Here is a 14,721-nt window from a genome sequence, read left to right on the forward strand (position 1 = left end):
GGCGTGAATCAGACGAACATAAACATTTTTTTATATATTTGCCACTGCTTGACTAACAAAATCTTGGTTGACCAACAGCCTTTCGACCAAACAATCGACCAGTCGACTAAATGGGGTCAGCCGTACTAAGTACACTGAGTGTACAAAACATTAAGGACACCTGCTTTCCAGGACATAGACTGATCAGGTGAATCCAGGTGAAAGCTATGAACCCTTATTGATGCCACTTGTTAAATCCACTTCAATCAGTGTAGATGAAGGGGAGGAGACAGGTAAACCTCACAAGGGTAGGGGGCAGCATTCGGAATTTTGGATGAAAAGCGTGCCCAAAGTAAACTGCCTGCTACTCAGGTCCAGAAGCTAGGATATGCATATAATTGGTAGATTTGGATAGAAAACACTCTAACGTTTCCAAAACTGTTAAGATAATGTCTGTGAGTATAACAGAACTGATATGGCAGGCGAAACCCTGAGGAAAATCCATCCAGGAAATGCTTTTATTTTGAAATGGCTGTTTTTCCATTGAAAGCCTATCCACCATACAAAGACTTAGGACCCAGTTCGTGATCTCTATGGCTTCCACAGCATGTGGCCAGTCTTTAGGCATTGTTTCAGGCTTTTACTCTGAAAAATGAGGGAGAAACAGCACTTTCAATGAGAGGACAGTGGAAATTTACAGACATGAGTCCAGCGCGTGACCTTTCTTGTCTTTCCTTTTCTATTGACAAAGTTATTGTCCGGTTGAAATATGATCGATTATTTATGACAAAAACAACCTGAGGATTGATTTTAAACATCGTTTGACATATTTCTACGAATTCTTATGGTACTTTTTAGATTTTTTGTCTGTCTGTTGTGAAGGCGCTTTGTTCCATTGGATTACTGAACAAAACGCACCAGCAAAACTGAGGTTTTTGGACATAAAGAGGCACATTATCGAACAAAACTAACATTTATTGTGTAACATGGAGTCTTCGGAGTGCAACTATATGAAGATCATCAAAGGTAAGTGATACATTTTATCGCTATTTCTGACTTTTGTTACTCCTCTTCTTGGCTGGTTACTGTTTGTAATGATTTGTCTGCTGGGTGCTGTTCTCAGATAATCACATGGTTTGCTTTCGCTGTAAAGCCTTTTTGAAATCTGACACAGCGGTTGGATTAACAAGAAGTTTATCTTTAAGCTCATGTATAACATTTGTATCTTTTATGTATGTTTATTATGAGAATTTCTGTTTTGTTGAGTTTCACACTCTGCAATTTCACTGGATGTTGTTTGAGTCAGTGTTTTACTGAACAAAACGCGCTAACAAAACAGAGGTTTTTGGATATAAAGAGGGACTTGATCGAACAAAACAAACATTTATTGGGTAACTGGAAGTTTTGTGATTCTAACCATATGAAGATCATCAAAGTTAACTTGTTATGGATAGGGGGCAGTATTTTCACGGCCGGATAAAAAACGTACCCGATTTAATCTGATTATTACTCCTGCCCAGAAACTAGAATATGCATATAATTATTAGCTTTGGATAGAAAACACTCCAAAGTTTCTAAAACTGTTTGAATGGTGTCTGTGAGTATAACAGAACTCATTTGGCAGGCCAAAACCTGAGAAGATTCCAAACAGGAAGCGCCCTCTCTGACCATTTCTTGGCCTTCTTGATCATCTCTATCCAAAACAGGGGATCTCTGCTGTAACGTGACATTTTCTAACGCTCCCATAGGCTCTCAGAAAGCGCCAGAACGTTGAATGATGACTTTGCAGGCCATGGCTGAAAAACAGTAGCGCATTTGGATAGTGGTCGATCTGAGAACAATGAGACTGGCGCGCGCTTGCACGAGAAGAGTCCATTTTACTTTCTCTGTCTTTGAACGAAAACAACGACTCCCGGTCGGAATATTATCGCTTTTTTATGAGAAAAATCGCATAAAAATTGATTTTAAACAGCGTTTGACATGCTTCGAAGTACGGTAATGGAATATTTTGAAATGTTTTGTCACGAAACGCGCGTCACCCTTCGTTACCCTTCGGATAGTGTCTTGAACGCACAACAAAACGCCGCTATTTGGATATAACTATGGATTATTTGGAACCAAAACAACATTGCATGATGAAGTAGAAGTCCTGGGAGTGCATTCTGATGAAGAACAGCAAAGGTAATCCAATTTTTCTTATAGTAAATCTGATTTTGGTGAGTACCAAACTTGGTGGGTGTCAAAATAGCCCGGCCATCATGGCTAGCTATCTACTCAAGAATATTGCAAAATGTGCTTTCACCCAAAAGCTATTTTAAAATCGGACACCGCGATTGCATAAAGGAGTTCTGTATCTATAATTCTTAAAATAATTTATGTTTTTTGTGAACGTTTATCGTGAGTAATTTAGTAAATTCACCGGAAGTGTTCGGTGGGAATGCTAGTCACATGCTAGTCACATGCTAATGTAAAAAGCTGTTTTTTGATATAAATATGAACTTGATTGAACAAAACATGCATGTATTGTATAACATAATGTCCTAGGAGTGTCATCTGATGAAGATCGAAGGTTAGTGCTGCATTTAGCTGTGGTTTTGTTTTTTGTGACACTATATGCTAGCTTGAAAAATGGGTGTCTGATTATTTCTGGCTGGGTACTCTGCTGACATAATCTAATGTTTTGCTTTCGCTGTAAAGCCTTTTTGAAATCGGACAGTGTGGTTAGATAAAGGAGAGTCTTGTCTTTAAAATGGTGTAAAATAGTCATATGTTTGAAAAATGGAAGTTTTCGGATTTTCGAGGACTTTGTATTTCGCGCCACGCCTATCATTGGATATTGGAGCAGGTGTTCCGCTAGCGGAACGTCTAGATGTAAGAGGTTTTAAGTGATTAATTTTATAGCTATTTCTGACTTTTGTTACTCGTCTACTTGGCTGGTTACTGTTTGTAATGATTTGTCTGCTGGGCGCTGTTCTCAGATAATCACATGGTATGCTTTCACCGTAAAGTATTTTTGAAATCTGACACTGTGTTTGGATTAACAAGAAGTTAATCTTTAAACCGATGTATAACACTTGAATGTTTCATTAATTTTTATAATGAGTATTTCTGTTTTTGAATTTGGCTCTCGCAATTTCACTGGATGTTGGCCAGGTGGGACGCTAGCGTCAAAAGCGTTCCACAGGGATGCTGGCCCATGTTGACTCAAAGGATTCCCACAGTCACGTTGGCTAGATGTCCTTTGGGTGGTGGACCATTCTTGATTCACATGGGAAACTGTTGAACGTGAAAAAAAACAGCAGCGTTGCAGTTCTTAACACAAACCGGTGTGCCTGGCACCTACTGCCATACCCCGTTCAAAGGCATTTAAATATTTTGTCTTGCCCATTCACCCTCTGAATTGCACACATACACAATCCATGTCTCAATTGTCTGAAGGCTTAAAAATCCTTCTCTATCCTGTCTCCTCCCCTTCATCTACACTGATTGAAGTGGATTTAACAAGTGACATCAATAAGGGGTCATAGCTTTTACCTGGATTCACCTGGTCATTCTATGTTATGGAAAAAGCATGTTCTTAATGTTTTGTACACTCAGTGAATATAATCAGTTGGAACAGGAGCAAAACTCCAAACTAGAGATGGGACTTTAGGACTGAAAATGTGCTATACTGAATAGAATAGTAAGATGTAGTGTTTGAATGTTCCCTGCTCTGAATGTCACAAATGAATGACATGTGACCAGTCAAGCAGAATCACCTGAGGGTAACACACACACACTGCATGACACACGGACGCAAGGAAACACACATGCACCACACACAAACACACAATCCTATAGTCCATTCAAACAGTGAGTCCAGGAATGGGCTTCCGTTCCTTCAGGCCATCCAATAGAAATATCACTTGTCTAAAAATAGCCTCGGTCACCTCTTACATAGCACTGATCTGAGATGAGAGAAATCGAGGTAACACAGGAAAGAGACTGAGTGATAGAGAGTGGGAGAGTGATGGGAAAGAGAGACAAAGAGAGGGAGCAAGACAGAGACAGAGAGAAGGGTAGAGAGAGAGAAGTACACCCCCTCAACCAGACCCGGAGAGCTGGAGGTGGAGAGAGACATGTCTGCACTCTGGACTGTGGTGAGACAACATCAACAGGACAAACAGCAGGAGAAGAACAGAGCACTAGAGGAGAAGGTGAAAGTGCTGGAGGAGAGGGTGAGGGGGATGTGACAGAGAACAACCCATTAGAGAGCTGTCCACCCCCGCAGAGAAACCAGCAGAACAGTCCACACCAGACCCTGACAACAGTCTCCACATCACAGCAGAACAGTCCACACCAGACCCTGACCACAGTCTCCACATCACAGCAGAACAGTCCACACCAGACCCTGACCATAGTGTTGACATTACAGCAGAACAGTCCACACCAGACCCTGACCATAGTGTTAACACCACAGCAGAACAGTCCACACCAGACCCTGACCATAGTGTTGACATCACAGCAGAACAGTCCACACCAGACCCTGATCATAGTGTAAATATCACAGCAGAACAGTCCACACCAGACCCTGACCATAGTGTTGACATCACAGCAGAACAGTCCACACCAGACCCTGACCATAGTGTAAATATCACAGCTGAACAGTCCACACCAGACCCTGATCATAGTGTAAATATCACAGCAGAACAGTCCACACCAGACCCTGACCATAGTGTTGACATCACAGCAGAACAGTCCACACCAAACCCTGATCATAGTGTAAATATCACAGCAGAACAGTCCACACCAGACCCTGACCATAGTGTAAATATCACAGCAGAACAGTCCACACCAGACCCTGACCATAGTGTAAATATCACAGCAGAACAGTCCACACCAGACCCTGACCATAGTGTAAATATCACAGCAGAACAGTCCACACCAGACCCTGACCATAGTGTAAATATCACAGCAGAACAGTCCACACCAGACCCTGATCATAGTGTAAATATCACAGCAGAACAGTCCACACCAGACCCTGATCATAGTGTTGACATCACAGCAGAACAGTCCACACCAGACCCTGACCATAGTGTTAATATCACAGCAGAACAGTCCACACCAGACCCTGATCATAGTGTAAATATCACAGCTGAACAGTCCACACCAGACCCTGACCATAGTGTTGACATCACAGCAGAACAGTCCACACCAAACCCTGATCATAGTGTTAATATCACAGCTGAACAGTCCACACCAGACCCTGATCATAGTGTTGACATCACAGCAGAACAGTCCACACCAGACCCTGACCATAGTGTAAATATCACAGCAGAACAGTCCACACCAGACCCTGACCATAGTGTAAATATCACAGCAGAACAGTCCACACCAGACCCTGATCACAGCAGAACAGTCCACACCAGACCCTGATCATAGTGTAAATATCACAGCAGAACAGTCCACACCAGACCCTGATCATAGTGTAAATATCACAGCAGAACAGTCCACACCAGACCCTGATCATAGTGTTCACATCACAGCAGAACAGTCCACACCAGACCCTGACCATAGTGTTAATATCACAGCAGAACAGTCCACACCAGACCCTGATCATAGTGTTGACATCACAGCAGAACAGTCCACACCAGACCCTGACCATAGTGTTGACATCACAGCAGAACAGTCCACACCAGTCCCTGATCACACAGGGGGACAAACACCTGCCTGGAGGTGACAGCATTCCCTCCCCCATGTGCCCCCCTAGGCACAACTATGACAACATAACCAACAAAAACGGGTCACAACTCCTGCAGCTCTGTCGCATGCTGGGTATGTACATAGTCAATGGTTGGCTTCGAGGGGACTCCTATGGTAGATACACCTATAGCTCATCTCGTGGCAGTAGTACTGTAGACTACTTTATCACTGACCTCAACCCAGAGTCTCTCAGAGAGTTCACAGTCAGCCCACTGACACCCCGATCAGATCACAGCAAAATCACAGTCTACTTGAACAGAGCAATTCTTAATCATGAGGCATCAAAGCCAAAGGAACTGAGTAATATTAACAAATGCTATAGATGGTATAGATGGAAGGAAATCTAACTAAAAACTATTAGGCAACAACAAATTAAATCCCGCTTAGACAACTTCCTGGACAAAACGTTTCACTGTAATATTGAAGGTGTAAACTTTGCAGTAGAAAACCTAAACCGTATGTTGGACCTCTCAGCTTCCCTATCAAATTAAAAGAATGTAAGCAGAAAACCTAAGAAAATGAACAACAATGATAAATGTTTTGATGAAGAATGCAAAAACCAAAGAAAGAAATTGAGAAACCTGTCCTACCAAAAAGAGTCTACGCCTTTACTGTGGTGAATCACTAAAACAATACAGAAATACACTACAGATAAAGAAGGAACAGCACGTCAGAAATCAGCTCAATGTAACTGAAGAATCCATAGACTCTAAACACTTCTGGTAAAAGTGTAAAACACTAAACAAACAACAACACAAAGAGTTATCTATCCAAAACAGAGATGTCTGGATAAACCACTTCTGCAATATGTTTGGCTCTATTACAAAGAACAAACAGCAAAAACATATACATGATCAAATACAAATCTTAGAATCAACTATTAAAGACTACCAGAACCCACTGGATTCTCCAACTACATTTAATTAACTACAGGACAGAATACAAACCCAAAAAGGCCTGTGGTGTTAATGGTATACTAAATTAAATAATGAAATATACAGATTACAAATTCCAATTGGCTATACTTAAAGTCTTTAACGTCATCCTCAGCTCTGGCATCTTCCCCAATATTTGGAAACAAGGACTGATGACTCCAATTCACAAATAGTGGAGACAAATTTGACCCCAATGACTTCCGTTGGATATGCGTCAAGAGCAACCTTGGGAAAATCCTAAATACAACCCATATTTATGTTTATTTACTTTCACTTTTCTACTTTTAATGTCTTTATACCTCTTTTAGAACTTTTGTGAGCGTAATGTTTACTGTAAAAAAAAATGTACTATCTACTTCACTTGTTTTGGCAATATAAGCATATGTTTCCCATGCCAATAAAACCCTTAAATTGAACTGAGAGAGAGAGAAAGAAAGAAAGAGAAAGAAAGAGGGGAAGAAATAATGAACACTGAAAGCTCTGAAAGACGCATGGTGAGTTTGACACTGAGTGTGAAAGAGCTAAAGTACAGAAGCAGAAAGTGTGTGAGAGTTGGGGACAAAAAAAAAACAGTGTTGGATGGGAGACATTTCTAAATGTTTTTCCCTCCTCTTCCTCCTCCTCCTCTTCTTATCTCTACCACCTGTGTTCAGTGTTTATTTAACACGGAGGGGTGATGTTTACACAGTCTAGGTTAAACACAGTTGGAGCCAATCACTTTTGTTAATAATAAATTGTGTAAACAGCCAGACGCTGCAAAGCATGCTGGGATGGCTGGCGTGCCAGGGCCATTGTCCAGTATCTGATCTGACCCACTAATAGACAGACAGACATCACCCATGGTCACATTCACCCACCTCCCTGGAAAAGAGAGAGCGAGAGAGATATAGTGAGAGAGAGAATCAGAGAGACAGACAGTGAGAGAGCGAGAGAGAGAGAGAGAGAGAGAGAGAGAGAGAGAGAGAGATAGATAGTGAGACAGAGAGACACAGAGAGAGAGAGATAGTGAGACAGTGAGAGAGCGAGAGAGAGCGAGAGCGAGAGCGAGAGCGAGAGCGAGAGAGATATAGTGAGACAGAGAGACAGACAGTGAGAGAGCGAGAGCGAGAGAGAGAGAGAGAGAGAGAGAGAGAGAGAGAGAGAGAGAGAGAGAGATAGTGAGACAGAGAGACAGAGAGACACAGAGAGAGAGAGATAGTGAGACAGTGAGAGAGCGAGAGAAGAGCAAGAGCGAGAGCGAGAGAGAGAGAGAGAGAGAGAGATATAGTGAGACAGAGAGACAGACAGTGAGAGAGCGAGAGCGAGAGAGAGAGAGAGAGAGAGAGAGAGATATAGTGAGACAGAGAGACAGACAGTGAGAGAGAGAGAGAGAGAGAGCGAGAGAGAGAGAGAGAGCGAGAGAGAGAGAGAGCGAGAGAGAGAGCGCGAGAGAGAGAGAGAGTAGTGAGACAGAGAGACACAGAGAGAGAGAGATAGTGAGACAGAGAGACAGACAGTGAGAGAGAGAGAGAGAGAGAGAGAGAGAGAGAGAGAGAGAGAGAGAGAAGAGTTTGTGTGGTCATGCAGAAGAGAAAACAGGGTCAAACAGGGACAGAGTGATCTGTACAGTAAAGTGAATGTGACAAGGACTCTGTCATCTCAGTCAGAGAAGAACCCTAAAGGAGACGTAAAACAGAAAAGGAAGAAGTAACTTGGCTGCTTCAGGCAACAACCTAAGTTATTATTTATTCATTTTAATTTAACCAGGCAGGCCAGTTGAGAACAAGTTCTCATTTACAACTGTGACCTGGCCAAGATAAAGCAAAGCAGTGTGACAAAAACAACAACACAGAGTTACACTTAAACAAACTTACAGTTAATAACACAATAGACAAATCTATGTACTGTGTGTGCAAATGTAGAAGAGTAGGGGCAATAAATAGGCCATAGAGGCAAAATAGTTACAATTTAGCAATTAACACTGGAGTGATAGATGTGCAGATGATGATGTGCAAGTAGAGATACTGGGGTGCAAAAGAGCAAGAGGATAAGTAACAATATGGGGATGAGGTAGTTGGATGGGCTATTTACAGATGGGCTGTGCACAGGTACAGTGATCGGTAAGCTGCTCTGACAGCTGATGCTTAAAGTTAGAGGGAGATATAAGACTCCAGCTTCAGAGATTTTTGCAATTCGTTCCAGTCATTGGCAGCAGAGAACTAGAAGGAAAGGCGGCCAAAGGAAGTGTTGGCTTTGGGGATGACCAGTGAAATATACCTGCTGGAGCACGTGCTTCAGGTGGGTTCTGCTATGGTGACCAGTGAGCTGAGATAAGGTGGGGTGTTCCCGAGCAGAGACTTATAGATGACCTGGAGCCAGTGGGTTTGGCGACGAATATGTTTTTGAGGGCCAGCCGACGAGAGCACACAGGTCGCAGTGGTGGGTAGTATATGGGGCTTTGGTGACAAAAGGGATGGGACTGTGATAGACTGCATCCAATTTGCTGAGTAAAGTGTTGAAGGCTATTTTGTAAATGACATCGCCGAAGTCAAGGATCGGTAGGATGGTCAGTTTTACGAGGGTATGTTTGGCAGCATGAGTGAGGGAGGCTTTGTTGCGAAATAGGAAGCCAATTCTAGATGTATTTTTAGATTAGAGACGATTAATGTGAGTCTGGAAGGAGAGTTTACAATCTAACCAGACACCTAAGTATTTGTAGTTGTACACATATTCTAAGTCAGAATAGAGTAGTGATGCTAGTCAGGCGGGCAGGTGCGGGCAGCAATCGGTTGAAGAGCATGCACTTAGTTTTACTTGCATTTAAAAGCAGTTGGAGGCCTCGGAAGGAGTGTTGTATGACATTGAAGCTCGTTTGGAGGTTTGTTAGCGCAGTGTTCTAAGAAGGGCCAGAAGTATACAGAATGGTGTCGTCTGCGTAGAGGTGGATCAGAGAATCACCAGCAGCAAGAGCGACATCATTGATATATACAGAGAAAAGAGTCAGCCCGAGAATTGAACCCTGTGGCACCCCCATAGAGACTGCCAGAGGTCCGGACAACATTCCCTCCGATTTGACACACTGAACTCTATCAGAGAAGTAGTTGGTGAACCAGTTGAGGCAATCATTTGAGAAGCCAAGGCTGTTGAGTCTGCCAATAAGAATGTTGTGATTGACAGTCGAAAGCCTTGGCCAGGTCGATGAAGACAGTTGCACAGTAGTCTTTTATCGATGGCGGTTATGATATTGTTTAGTACCTTAAGTGTGGCTGAGGTGCACCCATGACCAGTTCTGAAACCAGATTGCATAGCGGAGAAGGTACGGTGGGATTCAAAATAGTCGGTGATCTGTTTGTTAACTTGGCTTTCGAAGACTTTAGAAAGGCAGGGTAGGATAGATATAGGTCTGTAACAGTTTGGGTCTAGAGTGTCTTCCCCTTTGAAGAGGGGGATGACCGCGGCAGCTTTCCAATCTTTACGGATCTCAGACGATACAAAAGAGAGGTTGAACAGGCTAGTAATAGGGGTTGCAAAAATAATTTTAGAAAGAGAGGGTCCAGATTGTCTAGCTGATTTGTAGGGATCCAGATTTTACAGTCTGAGAAAGAAAGAAAGCATTTCCCATGCCAATAGCCCTTGAATTGAATTGAGAGAGAGGTCTGGGAAAGAAAATGTGTGGAGACAGACAGACAGACAGACAGACAGACAGACAGACAGACAGACAGACAGACAGACAGACAGACAGACAGACAGACAGACAGACAGACAGACAGACAGACAGACAGACAGACAGACAGACAGACAGACAGACAGACAGACAGACAGACATGTGGGAGCGAGAGAGAACTGTGAGAGAGAGAAGACAGAAAAGACTGGCAGACGGAAGGCAGCCGGGAAGAGAGCCGATCCCTCCCCAGAGACCCACAACAAACATACTCTCTACAGTTCACCTCCACAACTACCTCTGTTATAGTCCTCTATCACTCTTTCTCTCTTTCCAACCATCGCTGTCTCCCATTTAGTCTGTAGGCCACACTTCCTCTTTGTAAGAGCTATATCATTTCATCTCTATGCTAAAATTTCCTTCGTCTAATATTACAGATGTCTGATCTTAAAGAGGAACTCCACTCATGATGATGTGGCCGGTGACACTTTGCTTTTTGAATATCTTGAAAACTTGACTGCTGACATGCAAAACATTTGGGACTGTATGAACAGTGGACTAATGAAAAAAATATATATATATAGTTTTAACTTTCATTTAACCAGTTTCGTTGCAGGAGGAATTGATTGTCCTAAAAAAAAGTACTAATTTCTAACAGGAAATGTGTTTTGACTGGCTGCAGTGGGCTATGGTTCGATACACTTTTATGTCGTAGTGGAGGTTAATATTTATGTTGTGTTATAAAGCTATATAAAACGACAGTTGTTGATGAGTATGGCTGCATTTCAGATACATTTTTGTACATTTGAACGTCGCAGTAGTATGACCAACGGTAGTAAGCCATTTATTCTGTCAGGTGCTTTAAGTCAGTGGCTGTCAAGGAGGGTTTTCTAAACAGCCTGTTACAACTGTGTGATAACACATCTGTAGTCACCTCTAAACAAACAACCCAACTCTATATTAAGAGACAATAACTCTCTCACACGTACGTCAACATGCGCACGCACACACCAACACCTCTCTCTCCCTCTACCTTATACTCTCATTCCTGTGGCCAGGTGACACTGCTCTCGTCCGATCCTAGATTCTGTCTGTAGACACTCTCCTCCAGCCTAATCACATTCCTCACCATGAGCCATTCACATGGAGGAGTCTTCATACACACACCATGTATCCGCTTCAGCCTCTGACTACCCTCGGACTGTATCCTGCACACCAGATAGCAGCCTGCATATCATTGAACTTCATCATAATCATCAGAATTATAAGTCATTGTAATCATCGTCTTCATCATCACCATTCATAATCTTCAGCAGGTACACATCAGAAACCAACTCATCTCTACAGCTATGGATCTATGATAATCCCCACCATCTTCGTCATGCTTATCATATCTCAGTCTATAACTCCCCTCAACATCCTGTCCACCAGATACAAGTCATATTAACATCCTCCCATCCTCCTCCTGTCTCCCTCCATTCAATACAATGCTTTCCCTGTAGCCTAATAACTAGAATCAGACAAAACACATAGAATAAAATGAGGAGGGAACTTTACAACAAAGAATACATTCATGTCTGTGGAGCTGTGCTGTGTGTGTGTGTGTGTGTGTGTGTGTGTGTGTGTGTGTGTGTGTGTGTGTGTGTGTGTGTGTGTGTGTGTGTGTGTTTGTAGGCCTGCGAGAAGGCCTGCGAGAAGGCCTGAGAGAAGGGCTGAGAGAAGGCCTGAGAGAAGGGCAGAGAGAAGGGCAGAGAGAAGGGCTGAGAGAAGGGCTGAGAGAAAGGCCTGAGAGAAGGGCTGAGAGAAGGGCAGAGAGAAGGGCTGAGAGAAGGGCAGAGAGAAGGGCAGAGAGAAGGGCAGAGAGAAGGGCTGAGAGAAGGGCTGAGAGAAGGGCAGAGAGAAGGGCTGAGAGAAGGGCTGCGAGAAGGGCTGAGAGAAGGGCAGAGAGAAGGGCTGAGAGAAGGGCTGAGAGAAGGCCTGAGAGAAGGCCTGAGAGAAGGCCTGAGAGAAGGGCTGAGAGAAGGGCTGAGAGAAGGGCTGAGAGAAGGGCTGAGAGAAGGCCTGAGAGAAGGGCAGAGAGAAGCATATGCCTCTGGATGAGTGGTACGGGCAATGGTGACGTCAGAGCTGCTGCCACTTGGGGTTTGGTACCGATTTCCCCCTCTTCTTGTCTCGTCAGCTGCCCAACGACCTTGAAGGTGTGTGTGTGTGTGTGTGTGTGTGTGTTATGGGTGTGACATTTCATTGAAAGGTAAATGTGCTACTAATAACAACAATCCTTTGCTGTCGGAGGTCGTATTTCTCTCACAGACAAACTGCATAGCTTTAAAGTTGTAATAAGGGATAAATGCAACAACTCCTCACAATACAAAGGCGAAGTTTGCGCCGTAAGGAGCTCGTTTTTGCCACATGTAGTAGCAGCAGCACCCCCATCCCCCCCGCGTAACTTTGTAGCACCGTACCGACACTTGAAATGGATACTTCAAGACAACCCCCCAAAACAAGACACAGTTTCTATTCAGAGAGGCACAAATATAAAGTAGCCTAACCAACCAACTGGCTTACCAGTTGTTGCTGAAACCCCCTGCATCTTGCCGACAGTTGTCCTGCTTGGCTGAACCCTCCTTATCCGATGCTAGGCTCACAGGAGATTGGAAACAGTGCCCGGACGAGCTAACGTTACAGCCAACTCAAACGAAGGAGTGTCCCGACTCGAAGTCCGCTGCTTTTTCCCTTCTTTTGGCAAAACGCTCTAGCCTCCACAGTGGAACATAACGGGCATTTAGTGCTTCTCTCACGGAGATAGAAGGGTTTCCACGAAGAGTTTTTCCTGCATTAGTGCACTGATCCATTCACTCCTCACGGCTCTGCCCTCCTTGCAGCAAAACTATTCCTTCCTCTGAGCTCAACTCCGCGTTGTGAAGGAGCTGCGCGTTCACGCTGGCCGCTGTAAGGCGCGCTCAAAACGACCCTGGTTATTCATTAAGTACAGTAGGACAAAATAATCCGACTATGAGTTTATCATTTTGTGTTTATTGCCTTTGCTTTGTTCTTTTAGAGAAAAACAAAAAAGTATATTTTACACATTAACCTACAAAATAGAGTTTAGTTTGCTGTTCAATTGTCTACCCATTGAGTTTTGTAGAAATATACTTGTAAACTATATTTCTTAGTAGCCTACAACGGTATTACTGTATTATAAACCCACATCGAAGGTTGTTTTACCATTGGTTATGTTTTCCAGTTTTTGTAAACAGTGTTTCAATATGTTTAACCAAACTATTATGTCAATCTCATGGACTGTCAGTCCCCACCCAGCCCCTTCCGTCCTCTACAAACAAGTGGCAGGGTCAGGCTGTAGAAACACAGATTGTTGTGACTTTAATACTCCTTATCCTAAAACATGAGTCTGCTTTGACTGTTAAGCAAGGTTATTATAATGGTACACATTCTAAAATGAGCATCACTGTAGACTTACGTCCGTGCTCCATTTGGCCATTTGTCTAAGGGTCGCTGGGTTTTGTTCCATTACTGCATTAATGGTTATCGTTGGAGTTGGGAGAGCTTCTCTTCAGTCGCCTGACTGTATCGTCCATGATGGCAAAGGGGAAAGTACACAAACACAAATGTTAACTGACATGTCATTAATGTGTGGTTGCTCAGGCTGGCTCTCTCCCATAAATGAGCAGTGTTAATTCCTTTTTAATTCTCAGCACACTAAATGACCCCTGTCAGCTGTCTCTGTGAGTGAATATCCAGATGAATAGGAGCAGAAAGCCAAGTCGCTTGACTTAATGTCAAATACTTTGCTATTTCTGCTTTATGACCTATTGTTCATTGACTCCTCGGAATAAAACGGCCAAGTCTGACGGTTTGATGAGCCGGTTTGACCCCCTGAGTTGTAATTCATTTTAATGTCTACAAAGCCAATGTGTACTGTACAGTAGGTTTGCAAAGGCATAGGAAATCATCTATGATGCTATAGCCTATTTAAAGATGATGAGCTATATTACGCTAATCTTTTAACAGAAATGTGGTTTGATGTAATACTGTGGTCTCTCCCTCTCTCTCTATCTCTCTCTCAAAATGAACCTGCCAAGCACCATTTTGTGCCTGGTGCTGTAACTGCACACTCCTCACTGCCGCAGATCAACACAGACAATGTGCTGGAGTCTAATAATGAATGTATGATAACACATTTCATTCACAAAGTATTTTAATCAGATACAAGTCTTAATAGTATTAATAGCAATATCATCTTGAGAATGCTGCTACTGAAACTAAAATGCCAAGTATTTTTGTGGATGGCCTGAACCTTCTGTCACTTACATAACAGTGGCAACAGTCTAGAACGAGGTAGAGGTTGTTGATTCTGCTCGCTACAAATCTTTAGTGTCACACTCCTGATGGAAACACAATAACAGC

At 43.1% G+C, this 14,721-nt stretch overlaps 1 protein-coding gene across 1 annotated transcript in view; it reads right to left on the bottom strand.

Annotated features, from left to right (window-relative positions):
• Positions 1–13,223, bottom strand: part of LOC106566610 (FYVE, RhoGEF and PH domain-containing protein 3) — a 124,790-nt gene extending 111,567 nt beyond the window's left edge. Inside the window, exon 1 of the mRNA XM_014134788.2 lies at positions 12,862–13,223. Within this exon, the coding sequence (XP_013990263.1) occupies positions 12,862–12,886 (25 nt within the window). The 5' untranslated portion in view covers positions 12,887–13,223. The remainder of the gene's footprint in view (positions 1–12,861) is intronic.
• Positions 13,224–14,721: the final 1,498 nt, after the last annotated feature.

This window comes from Salmo salar, chromosome ssa13 (assembly GCF_905237065.1).
Source record: "Salmo salar chromosome ssa13, Ssal_v3.1, whole genome shotgun sequence".
Lineage (NCBI taxonomy): Eukaryota > Metazoa > Chordata > Actinopteri > Salmoniformes > Salmonidae > Salmo > Salmo salar.